The sequence below is a fragment of the Misgurnus anguillicaudatus genome, chromosome 20 (assembly GCF_027580225.2).
Source record: "Misgurnus anguillicaudatus chromosome 20, ASM2758022v2, whole genome shotgun sequence".
Lineage (NCBI taxonomy): Eukaryota > Metazoa > Chordata > Actinopteri > Cypriniformes > Cobitidae > Misgurnus > Misgurnus anguillicaudatus.
Window position 1 is genome coordinate 25,840,880 of NC_073356.2, and position 12,539 is coordinate 25,853,418.

General features: G+C 37.2%; 1 protein-coding gene across 3 annotated transcripts; it reads right to left on the reverse strand.

Annotated features, from left to right (window-relative positions):
- Positions 1-79: 79 nt before the first annotated feature.
- smarcc1b (SWI/SNF related BAF chromatin remodeling complex subunit C1b) lies at positions 80-12,124 on the reverse strand. Of its 3 annotated transcripts, none has more exons than XM_055219424.2 (27): positions 11,705-12,124; positions 10,681-10,800; positions 10,475-10,560; positions 10,250-10,331; positions 10,063-10,155; positions 9,889-9,958; positions 9,171-9,240; positions 8,984-9,059; positions 8,733-8,855; positions 8,534-8,613; positions 8,323-8,438; positions 8,174-8,233; positions 8,061-8,095; positions 7,793-7,905; positions 6,400-6,471; positions 6,209-6,322; positions 5,971-6,124; positions 5,745-5,855; positions 5,579-5,638; positions 4,494-4,752; positions 4,262-4,414; positions 3,323-3,372; positions 2,112-2,205; positions 1,749-1,882; positions 1,195-1,329; positions 668-794; positions 80-562 (listed from the first exon to the last, which is right to left on the reverse strand). In XM_055219424.2, the coding sequence occupies exons 1-27, from the start codon at positions 11,879-11,881 to the stop codon at positions 483-485; spliced, it is 2,844 nt and encodes a 947-aa protein (XP_055075399.2). In that variant the 5' UTR covers positions 11,882-12,124; the 3' UTR covers positions 80-482. The 3 variants fall into 3 exon arrangements, with proteins under 3 accessions (XP_055075399.2, XP_055075398.2, XP_073714491.1); XM_055219423.2 differs by having other exon boundaries at positions 8,534-8,616; positions 11,705-12,109; XM_073858390.1 differs by having other exon boundaries at positions 683-794; positions 8,534-8,616; positions 11,705-12,087.
- Positions 12,125-12,539: the final 415 nt, after the last annotated feature.

Genomic DNA, 12,539 nt, shown 5'->3' on the forward strand with positions numbered 1-12,539 from the left:
TAAGTTACTGCATGTTGTGTCATCCTGTCAAGCTCACATAAACTGTGAACAAAATGTTAAAAAATCACTGAAACAGCAACAGGTTTATATAAAAAATGTATTCAGCCCCCAAATTTTTAGTGCTTGGTGGCAATAAAAAAACAGATCTACAAACATTACGTACAGACAGATATGGCAACGAAAAGCCTTAAATCTAATCTTTTAACACCAGCATTAATGTTTAAAAATTATTAAATATACACAAAACAAGTATTATTGTGGAAGTTGAATGTGGGTAACTTGTACACATTGGGTTTTGTATTTTGTGATATAAAGCCGTGTAGATGTAACTCTTCACTGGTGGGGATCACATGGATGTGGCCCCATCAGATGGTGGAAAAGTGGCCAGATTTATAACTGTAAAAGCACAACATCTCCTCCGTCACAGGATGCAGGAAAAATGTGCCAGTGTTGATCGGTACAAGTTCCAGTTGAGGCATGTGTTACTCACACATGCCGTTGGGAGCCCCAGTGTGTCTAGCGCCCATCATCTGCCCTGTGGGAGCGCTGCCCACCGAACAACCTAAGAGGGTACAGAAACCAAAGGGGAAGACAAACTCCAGAAACCTCGTTTACAAACCCAAACGTAAACATAATCATACAGATTTTGTAATCAATTTTAAACTACTGCTTTGTGATGCACCTGCTTGTTGCTGCTGCTCCATATTCTGCTGTGCCTTCATTTCGGCATATTTCACCTGCTCCATGTGGAAGTTCTGCCTCTCAGACAATAACTGCTGTCTCTGCTGCTCCAACTACAACAACATAGACATAAACAGATCAGGTGTCAAGTCCACTGCCTCTTTATCTGTTTAATGACATTTTCAAACCTGCAGTTTGTTTTTCCACCACAGAATAATATGACAGTCTAATTTTTAGGGCAAACCTGAGTGCAGTATGCTTATCTTAGACTACATGGGACAAGCTGAAGAAGAAAAAGCACCTTGTTTAAAACAATGCCCCGGAGAACGCCCTTAACAATTACAAATGCATTATTTAGCACAAATAAAATAGATCAATGGCTGTTGCAGACACAACCTGCTATACAACACATCACAGAGAAATAAATTTAGTGTCCTCTCCAAGTCCCTAAAATAGATGCTAGGCAGTGCTTGTCTGATTTATCAATAAAAAAAAGAAGTCAAATTAACTCACAGCTTCTTTTTCTCGATCCATGATGGTCTCTAGCTCTTCAAAATGTCTCAGTTTGATCTCCAACTTTTTCATCTGAGTTTCAACCAGCAGAGCCACCAGAGACTTAATCTTCCTCTCTTCAACTGCAGCCAAGTGCTGGAGAAACAGACAAATGAGGAGGAAAAGAAAAAAAATCAGAGCAAGTTTTAAATCTGAAAAAAAACTGGCATCTAAAATAACAGCTTACTAAAAGACCAAATTGTGCCTCATTCCGTATATGTATTATATATAGGCCTGGTTTCACAGATAAGGCTAAGATTAAATCAGGACTAGGTCTTAGTTAAATTAAGATTTCTATAAACATGATTTAGAAAAGACATTACCAGTGTGTATCTTGAGACAAATCAATGGCATAGAAGATCTGTCAGTGAAAGTTATTTTCAGTTGAGACAGTTCAAACATGTGTTTAAGTTTAGGACTAGCCTTAAGCTTTGTCTGTGAAACCGGGGGATAGTGTTGTGTTGTAAATTGGGCTTGTGGGAAATATGGGATTATTCAGGTGGCGTAACCTTCACCTTTGCTTTGCTAGCTGCAGAGGCAAGTGCTGCAGCAGCTGCTGTGGCAATGTTTGCCTCCACCAATTCAAGCTCCACCGGTCTTCTTAAGTCTTCCCCCTCTCCTTGGGTGTGGCCCAATTCAAAACTCTCCTCTGTACAGAGACCGAATAAATAAGAAAGAACTCAGAAAGAAATAACATACAATGCCCAAAAAACCTTAAAAAAAAAAAAAAACTGCATCACTAATACAATGCATTGTGGGCACACACTTAAGACTGACACATTTGGTGAAGATGTTTGAATCTTTTAGAACTAAAAAGACAGATTAGGAGTCTCATTATTTAGGTAAAGGCGGTAACTGTAAGACTGTGCTTCACTAACCTGCTGCGCTTTCCTCTCCTCTTTCTCCTTCACTCTCGTCTTTCTCTTCATTCTTCACACGTTCCCCCTCAATCAGGAGGCTGTCACCCTCAGGCTACAACAGACAACACAGACTCAATGACAAATCACACAATCAGCTGAAATTAGAGGACACATTTTTTGACCTCTTGTAAAAATCATTTCAAGCCTGGCATAAAGCAGACAAGTTGTAATTATATGTACAGTACTGTGCAAAAGTCTTAGGCCACCAACACCAGTTTTGTTGTTTAAGCAAAGTACAAACGAAATACTTGACACTTTGGTTTATGGGTCAATGACGTGATGTTAATTATTTTGTGTCTGTATAGTTCAATTAAATGTAAAAGGGTAAAAATTTCAAAATAAATTTGCAGGTTACTTGCATACATTCTCTTTTTTGAAGACAACATCTAAAATTTCTGATTTTATTTCATTTTGAAATAATATTTGGGGGATAATTGCAAAAATGTCAATGTGGTGTAACTAGTATTTTTTCAATAAAAATATATTCATAAAAAATGTGAAAATAAAATATAATCATCAAGTTTAGTTTATAGTTATTTTTTTACATATATTTTTACATCATTTGTCAAAGATTATTTAGAAAACAGAGCTGTGTTCAGCGTATGTCAGGGCCAATATTACAAAAAATGTACATTTAGAAATTTAGAAAATTATATTTTAAACTATATATATTTTTTGATGATTACGCTTACATGCCATCAAGGTGGATAAAATATTTATTTCTCCTCATTCTTTGGTGCAATTGCCGGTTACATTTGACATTATCAGGTCTATTCCGTCTTAACTTTCATAGAAATGGTGCAAATGTAAATTTATATTGCATAAAAAAACATAAATACACTATGTGCATTGAAATGAACCTAATTTTAAAAGTTTTTTAAAAAGATTTTTGAATTTCTCATCTTGCTAAACCGTTTTTGTCACTGTCCCTTATACTTTTATACTGTTTTAAAACTACATACACATTTCCTGTATTTTTTTGTTATATTCGAATAAATAGACAGAGAAATTATTATATATGATAACTATAGTATTAGTGGCCTAAAGTTTTTGCACAGTTTGTATATAAGAACAAAACAGAAACAACAAGGATGCAATTGTGAAATATTATTGTACAGTATACAGCTGAGAAACTGTGATTATTTGTCTCAAAAATCAGCTTTAAGTACCTTGTCATGGTGCTCAGATTCAATGTTCATTTTTTCAAAGCCACTTCCATCTAACAAACAGAGATGCATATTATTCTTTTACATTCACAAGTGATCCAAATGCAATATAAACCGTAAAAGTAGATATAGGGTAGAAGGTGACCGTTTAAACACTATTAAACATTACTAAGGTTTTCTTTCATTTACTGCCCTCCCCTGGATGTTCAAAGCAATACGGCTGCTCCCATCATTTATTTATTCATCCAAATACATTTCTAAATCTTACACCTATTACACAAAAGATATCACAAAATGGTTTCCCCGGACAGGGCTTTCCTAGTCCCAGGCTAAAATGCATGTTTAAGTTGCCTTAATTTAAAAACACCTTACTGACATATTTTAGCATATATCAATTATTTTGTCTCAAGATGCACACCAGTATGTTTTTTTTTTGTAAGATATATTTGTTAAAACGACTTAAATTTCCTAACATGACTAAGTCCTGGATTAATCTAAACGCCCAAAAGAGTTCAGGTTTTTATGTTAAATGAATTAAATAGACTTATAGGAGATCCTGCCAGTGAAATTCTAGCTAAAATCATTTTGACTGATATACTGAGATTTTATGTGATCTCATCCTTCATAATGTAAAGAGCATTCTATGGAAATATAACTTTGATATCTTTAATACTGAGTAAGGCCATGTCAAAGATTGCAATCTGTGTGAAATCAATGACTGAAATTAAACTTTATTGCACTTAATCTCATCATTAGATTGAAACCTCGTCTCCCTTCACTGGCAGGTACTCATACATATTTTTTGTTTTATAGGTTTTACTAGGCACACTAGTGTACTCTAATGTAAAAACTAATGTACCCTGGTTGAGAACTACTAACAGACTCTGAGACTGCGCTCAGGCATATATGCAAGAGATAAAAAGGTGAATTTGAGAAGAGTACCGGTCTTTTCTGATGGATCTTGATCAAGTCCTGCGATGCCACCTGACTGCAGTGCGAATGCAGAATCTAAATTATGCCCGACTCTCTGTGACTTTTGAAAGGCAACAGTGAATATGTCAGTCGGTGCCTCCTCTCTTGCTCTCGAGAACTCCTCTGAAATACATCAACATACATGTTTAGCTTCTCACGTTTCTTCAGAATCAGCACATATAACAAACAAAGCAACTCTTACCTAAAGCCGCCCTGGCAGCAGCAGAAGCAACTCGAGGGTCAACCACAGAGGCCAGGAAAGCAACAGTGCTCATTACGGGGTTCCCTGATTGGCTGAACGGGACCGGCTGATAGGCTAGTGGGCCCATAGAGGCTTCGGAGTTCTCCAGGTATGGGTCCTCTATGGGCAACCGCAGGAAATGAAGAATACAGTCGTCCTGTGTACGGCTACCCACGTGTTCAGACACCTTATTCCAGTCGTCTTTATACATTTCTAAAGCCTGACAGGAATGAAGGGAGATATTATGAAAAAAACAATAAATTTTTGAGGTATCTTAAAACTTTTTTTTTAATCAGGGTTCCCACAGCTTGATTACCTTCAAATTCAAGGACCTTTCAAGGACTTTCCAGGTCCAATACCCTCAAATTCAATTCAGTAGTGCTGTCACAATTATGAATTTGCTGTTTTGGAAGTTTATGTTTTACTTGGCAGTTCATACTGCTTATTAAAGTTTTAAGGAGTCAGTTAAGGAGCGCCATCTGATATATACCGGTGCTGCAGCTCCCCCTTGTTTTTTAGAGAGATGTGCAATCATTGCGGTGATCTGAAATCATCGCGATGAAGTCAAACGTTCGCGGTGTAACGCTTATTTAATCATTGTGACAGCCCTACTTGTAAGATAAGTTACAGTTTTCATGCAAAAAGTATTTTGGTATGGATCAAAATTCACATTCAGAAGATATAAGCATTCAAACTAACAGTTTAGCATGTGCGCTAAAAAAGTCTAGAATTTTTATGATGTCATCCTACACTACACAGGGAATAATATGGATTTTGGAACTTCTTGCATAAAATATATTTAAGCACTTTTAATGACCTGTATCTATTCATGTTTTCCCCCAAGATTCACAAACTTGCACGGATTTCAAGGACCCGTGGGAACCCTGTTTAATGAGGTAGATGAACAATTTCATATAATCTCTTTACACAAATTAGATCAAAGAGATTAAACAATAATTGCAATAATGTTGCAGAAGACTCCGAAAGAGTACCGAAGCTTTATTCAATTAAAAATCTTATTAAGACAAACTGCTTGACTGGCTTACCTCTAAAAGCAACAGTGTTTCCTGTTCTGTCCATTCTCTTCCTGCACTTGCTCCTTTACTCTAGAGATGATTAAGAAAGAAAGAAAGAAAGACAAAGAGCAAAGAATGAAATAAAAAAAGTAAATTTTCATGCATTTGCAACATTACTTTGTGCATGCATGTGTACCTTAGGATGTTTCTTAGCATAAATGTCAATCCGCAGACCAAAATTCTGCAGGTCGGACGGCTTTTCTATGGACTTTTCCGGGAAATGCAACATATGCTGAGAAGCTGATACCTTCAAAACAAGATAGAAATAGACAATATTTGATGACATTAGGAAAATTATATTAACGTTTTTTACATGGCTATCAGAAATCTGATTATAAGATTGCTTGTACATCATCTCTTACCTGTAAAGGTCTGTGTTGCAGCGGTACAAGTCCTGAAGGTGTGTCTGTGAGAACATTGAAGTGTGGTGTTGGGGGTGGGCCCATGGGTAGGGGTCTACTCTCTGCATCTACCTGATAATTTATTAAACCCCACTGCTCCAATAAAGAATGAACTCTACAAACACAAGAACACACATGATTTTATTGGATTTACAGATTTAAGGAAAGATGAAACTAACAACTGCATGTACACACATACCTTATAAGTGCACACACATCTCCTGTCAGGTTTCTTCTGCAGGACGTTGAGGTAAGATACTCTTGAGGGTTTAGTCTGTATGTGTCAATCATGAAGTTGCGGTAGGCAAGATATCTGCAAACATGTTTGTTTAACATTCAATAGGACGGATCTAATACAGAGGTAATATGTGCGTAAATTTACTGACTTACATTTCTGGTGTTTTGGATTTATTTTTCCCATTGAAGAACTCAGGAAGTGCTCGTCTCTCTATTTGGTGAATACTGTCAGACAAAAAAAAAAGAGGAATAATGATCACCCTGTATCATTTACTCTGTCATCATTTACTAACCCTCATGTTGTTACAAACCTGTATAAATTTCACAATAGATAGATATTTTGAGGAATGTTTGTTATCAAACCGATCAAAAGCCCCATTGACACCCATAGAAGGAAAAAGAATACTATAGAAGTCAATGGGGCTTCTGATTGGTTTGGTTACAAACATTCCTCAAAATATCTTTGTGATCATCAGAACAAAGAAATTTAAAGGAAAGCACCACCGTTTTTCAATATTTAACTACGTTCTTACCTCAACTTAGACGAATTAATACACACCTATTTTTATTCAAAGCGTGCACTTAATCTTTGTACAGTGCGTTGTGAATGTGTTAGCATTTAGCCTTTGCCCCATTCATTCCTTAGGATCCAAACAGCGATGAATTTAGAAGCCATCAAACACTTCCGTGTTTTACCCATTTAAGGACTGTTACATGAGTAGTTACACGAGTGAATAAAATAAAACGTGGATATTTTTAAGCAGATAAAAATGAGAACTATATTGTATGGTGGAAGAGCACTTAGTTTGCAGCACTTCCTTGACAGAAGTTTGAGCGAGAGGGGGAGTAGTCAGGAGTGGTAATGTTACTGCACGCTGAGGTCGAAGTGCTGCAAACTTAAGTGCTCTTCTGCCATCCAATATAGTTCTCATTTTTTATCTGCTTAAAAAAAAATCGCCATGTTTTATTTTGTGCCACCATACTTGTGTAACTACTCATATAACAGTCTTTAAATAGGAAAATCATGGAATTGTTTGGTGGCTTCTAAATTCATCCCTGTTTGGATCCTAAGGAATGAATGGGGCTAGGCTAAATGCCAACACATTTATAACGAGCGTTACAAAGATTAAGTGTACGCACTCAAAAAAGATAGGTAAGTATTAATTTGTCTAAGTTGAGACAAGAACACAGTAAAACATTGAAAAACTGTGGTGTTTTCCTTTAAACAGGTTTGTGACAGCATGAGGTTGAGTAAATGATAAAAAAATTTTGGGTGAGTAAACTAAGTAATTCTCATAAAGTAAATTCAATGTTTAATTTTCCTTTTCTCTAAAACCCAATTTCTACTTCTGTGTCGACTGTATGGTGTAGCCTATGCATAGTCGCGTACCCTACGCCGTATCATGATGCACAACTCCCCCAAAAATATATGAATGTCAAAGCATAAATGTACACCGTTGGTCTGACACAGAAGTATAAATCAGGCTTAAATCAAAGTGAGTCTTTAAGCAAGGGAGTCTTGGAAAATGATCCATTTAAAACTCACCAATTGTAGTCAAACCAGGAAGTATAGGTGGGGATAATGATGTGATGTATTTGTTCTGTAGCACTCTCCTCCCCCTCCATCCCACGACTAAACTCTCTCTGCTCGTCCTCATCCTACACAAACACAAGAATAGGTCACAACATAATATTAGCTTGAGCTAAACTTTCATCATACTGGGGGGTTGCCAATAACAAGATTCCATCTCTATACCACTGGATATTCAGCAACCAACCATAATAACTGAAACAAGAATGAATAAATCACTTACTCTGACACCGGAGAGCAGATCCTCTTCCTGGTCATCTAAGTGAAACAGAAAGTCAGATGATTCACTAAATGCTCCAAAAGAGAATTCAAACCACCCAAAACTCACAAACTTACCTAAATCTGCCATGATCCCTCCTTTAACTGGAGTATTTTCACTGTCTTTTTTCAGGTTCACTATATCAAATAGGAAATAAGGTTTTATGGTTCAAATATTAACTGTACAAATAATGTAAGCCCTAAAAATGCAAAAAAAAGAAACTTACCATTTTTAGGTAGTATGACCTCCTCCATGTTAGGTACAGGTGTTGGATCCTCCATGTCTTTAGTAAGGTCCTCCTCTGGCTCCGGGTCTTCCGGTTGGCCACGCTTTTTATATGAGCTGTTGCGTTATACCAAAATATGTATGCAATAAAATGTTACACAATGACAGTGCAGTGACATAAATGGAGTAGATGTAAAGTAATGTCACTTTACCCCTTCTTTCCACCCTTTTTCCTAGACTCAGAGGAGGATGGAGACAGGGAACGCCGCCGCTTCTTCCAAAATTTCGGTTCCTTCTGAAAAATGAGAAATGTATTTAAAATAAAACAACCAGCAAAGCTAAAAAAACTAATTAGCACAAATTAAATGATAGCTTTAGAAGAATGTGTAAGATAAATAAAGTACTGTATACCTCTTCGGTTTGGTAGATACGACGCCGGAAACTCACACTATTCCCATTCTCATTTACCGCATAGTCTTCTTCATTCATCCACTCATTAAAAGTGTCGGTGTCAAAAACCCATTTGGCATGAACCTGAGAATAAACTGTGTTTTAGTTTATGCTCTCATCAATGAAGAAAAGCAGATCAGGTCTATCACTACAAATGAATACACATTTCAATAACTTAATTCAAGGTATTAGTACTCAAAGGCTTTTTTCACCTTCCAGCACTTGTCTGGGTTGGGAGGTTCCTCCACTTCTCCATTCACATCACTTGCTGACACAACAGAGTCATAGCTACCAAGATGAAATACACAAGCATGTACTGTAACTAAGTCATGGAAAATCATTTTTTTAAATGTATAATATATTTTTTCAGTTTGATCTCTGTGATTCTGTATTGTTTACCTGTCTGGACACATGCCCCAGTGTACCATCACCTGCCGATCTAATCTCATGACTGGTCTAAACCACTCTTCTGGAAAAGACAAAGACATATCACTAAAAGGAACACGTCGACTTTTGGGGATTTTAGCTTATTTACCGTATCCCCCAGAGTTAGATAAGTCCATACATACCCTTTTCATCTCCATGCATCGCGTAGCTCTGTCTGACGTACCCACCAATAGCCTAGCTTAGCACAAAGACTGGAAGTAAATGGCTCCAGCTAGCATACTGCTCCCAATAGGAACATGTTGGCGTTATTTTGTCACTTACTGGGAGCTGTATGCTAGCTGGAGCCATTTACTTCCAGTCTTTGTGCTAAGCTAGGCTAACGGTGGGTGCGTCAGACAGAGTTACAGGACGCACAGGGATGAAAAGTGAATGTATGGACTTATCTAACTCTGGGGGGGTTAAATAGGCTAAAATTCCAAAAAGTCAGCGTGTTCCTTTAACACCATATACAAAGTTATGAACATTTCTGAAAGATATTTACATGACAGTGCATTAATACACTTTGGAAACTCAAAACAAATTAAATTTAGCCTTTACATTTCAATATATGATGATCTTGACATGGCTAGTGATATGCTTTACCAGTTGAGCTACAGGAACATTAAACTGCTACACAAATTACTACCAATTCTGCAGATACAGACTGACGGGTGCATTAAAACACACATACCTTCATCTGCTGTTGAGAGGGATGGGTATATTTGGTGGGTGGCTTGTGACCGATCCTCTGTAACTGTGCCCTGAAATGAGTGAGAAAGGAGTGTAGTCTATGAGCAATGAGTAGATGACATGCATATAGGATATAATTTTTTTATATCTTCTACCTTTGCACTTTTTTGCTCACCTGATGCCGCAAGATAATGTCTTTAAGCTTTACGGTTTGCTTCTGCTCAAAATCAGGGGACAGGTACACCACAGGTCTGCTTAATAGATTATTCTAGAATACACAAACATGCAGAGGTCAGAATTTGTACCACCAGAAATTCATTTTGTCCCAAAAAATGGTCTCTGGTAAAATCCAGCACAAATACCTGTATCAGAGTATTCTCAATTGAGATGAACATTTCTACATTACGATCCACTCTGGATGGGTTCTGCAGATCGAAGCGTCTCCTTTGATAAACATAAAACAGTGGATGGAAGACATTTGACATGTACTAGACACACAAATTTATAAGCCAACGAATGAGATAATCTGTCACACCAAATTTGTTTTGCACATTTGACAACAATTTACATAAGCCGTTAATACTAACCAGCCCTGTTCAGTCTTAAACTTGTATACTGATCCCAGAATATGGCACAGGGCACCACCTGGCCTCGTGTTGAGAAAACACTTTGCCTGTGAAGAAGGAACCAAATTCACAGTCAATATAGGCAAACACATAGACTATAAATTTGGGTGGTACAAAAAAACTAAACTGAATGGTCATTAAAAAAATTAGAGATAGCAATAACTCACAGGAAGTTTTGTGAAGTCTGGGTTATTTGCTCTGCATCCAAAAGAGTCCTCCTGAAACTGCAATAGTTGGATGACCAGTCCGCACAGAGACTTGCTGGATGGAGCATCGGCCTGCACATACTAGATATAAAAACACAAACTTTAACTAAATATAAATCAGTGCATCATTAACAAACCAAAAATATGTTCAGAAATGTCTGCAACCTTAAAGGCAGGGTGCATGATCTCTGAAAGCCAATGTTGACATTTGAAATCACCTAAACAAACACGCCCCTACCCCAATAGAATCTGGACCGTCTTTTGACATACGCAACCCAGGCAACGATGTCGGTTAGTGAACATGCCCCTTACTGTTGATTGGCTACAAGTAGTCTGCCCGACTCCATTTCCAATGTGTTTTTCAAAAATCATGTACCCCGCCTTTAAGTTATCGGAGGCAAGTGATACAAGGAAACTTTAAGAGTCACAACACTGAAAATGCAATGGACTACATTGGACTGTAGTTTCTCACAGTAGATATTTGATGTTAATATAATAAAGTCTCGTATAGTGATGTGTTACCTGTACAGTGGCCAGTGACGTCAGTGCAGAGAGGGTGCGTGTGTGTGTTACTCAGTCAGGTTATGTAAACAAACACCTTTAATACAAACCAGCAACTGAATGCAACGCTGCTAGCAATTTTTTTTTATACAAACCGTGTCTTTTGAAGACTAAAATTATTGTACATTTAAATATTTACATAACTTGTTAATCTTACACTTACTTAAAAAGTAGTATAAAGTATGAACTAACACAACTTTGGTAAAGGGATCACAAAATATGGGTTGTGTCATCCTGTCAAACACGTCAAGAATGTACGAACTAGCTAGCAATTTCTTTATTAAATCACTAAAACCAGCCAAGAACGTCACATACAAACATTCTGAATTTAGAGTTAAGATTAAGGTAGACAGAGCTTTCAGTACAGAAATCCAAAAGAAAGCTTTGGGTAATGAAATCAAATGGCTGCAGCGGCTATGCTAACCTTCTTATAATGCTTTCCAATCCAACTGCGGACCGTTTCCATCTGAGAGACTGTTTCTGGGCTTTCCCAGAATTTACAGCAGGGTCCGCCATCGGTTTTTCGACTCAACGAAGAGCTACAGCTAGTTTGGGTTATACCTGGTCCAGCAGCAGTAGATCCTAAAGAATGAGTGGCCATTGTTACATGCTAATTAGCCTCCGCTATCCAGGATGAGTAAAGACGGCACAGCTCCTCCAGCGGCCAGAAAATGTTTTTCTACTTCATTTGCCGCTGCGCTGACTGAAAACAGACATCAAAGTAACGCGAGAAAGCACAGCTTTCGACTAGCTCTCGCGGCACTTCGATGTCATAGGCCGATCGCTCTGCGCAGCAACGCGTAGTATTCTTCTTTTGTTTGTTTACGACGGTTAGCAAACCAACTGGACACAAGTAACACCTACTGGGCTGGAGAGTAAAGTTTTGAGATGAATTCCATTCAACAATCCTATTGTTGTAGAAACCCTGCAGGGCATGTCTGTACAACTTTTGCGCCATTTTGCAGTCGGATTAAAAGCAGTTTGAATTTTATTTATTTTTAAACACAAAAAATGTTCTATTGCCCACGCAGTAGAATATGTTTTACAAATATATTAAAAGCAATCTAAAAAACATCATCACCTTTTAGACTTGAAATAAATATTTCTTGCCACTTCTAATAATAATACATATGAGTAATCTGCGTTGTGAAATAAAGTAAGTGAAATAAAATATTATAAGAATATTATTATTTATTTGAATACAGGCAATAATTCATTTTCAGTAATAATTTAATTAATTATTTTATTATCACATAAGT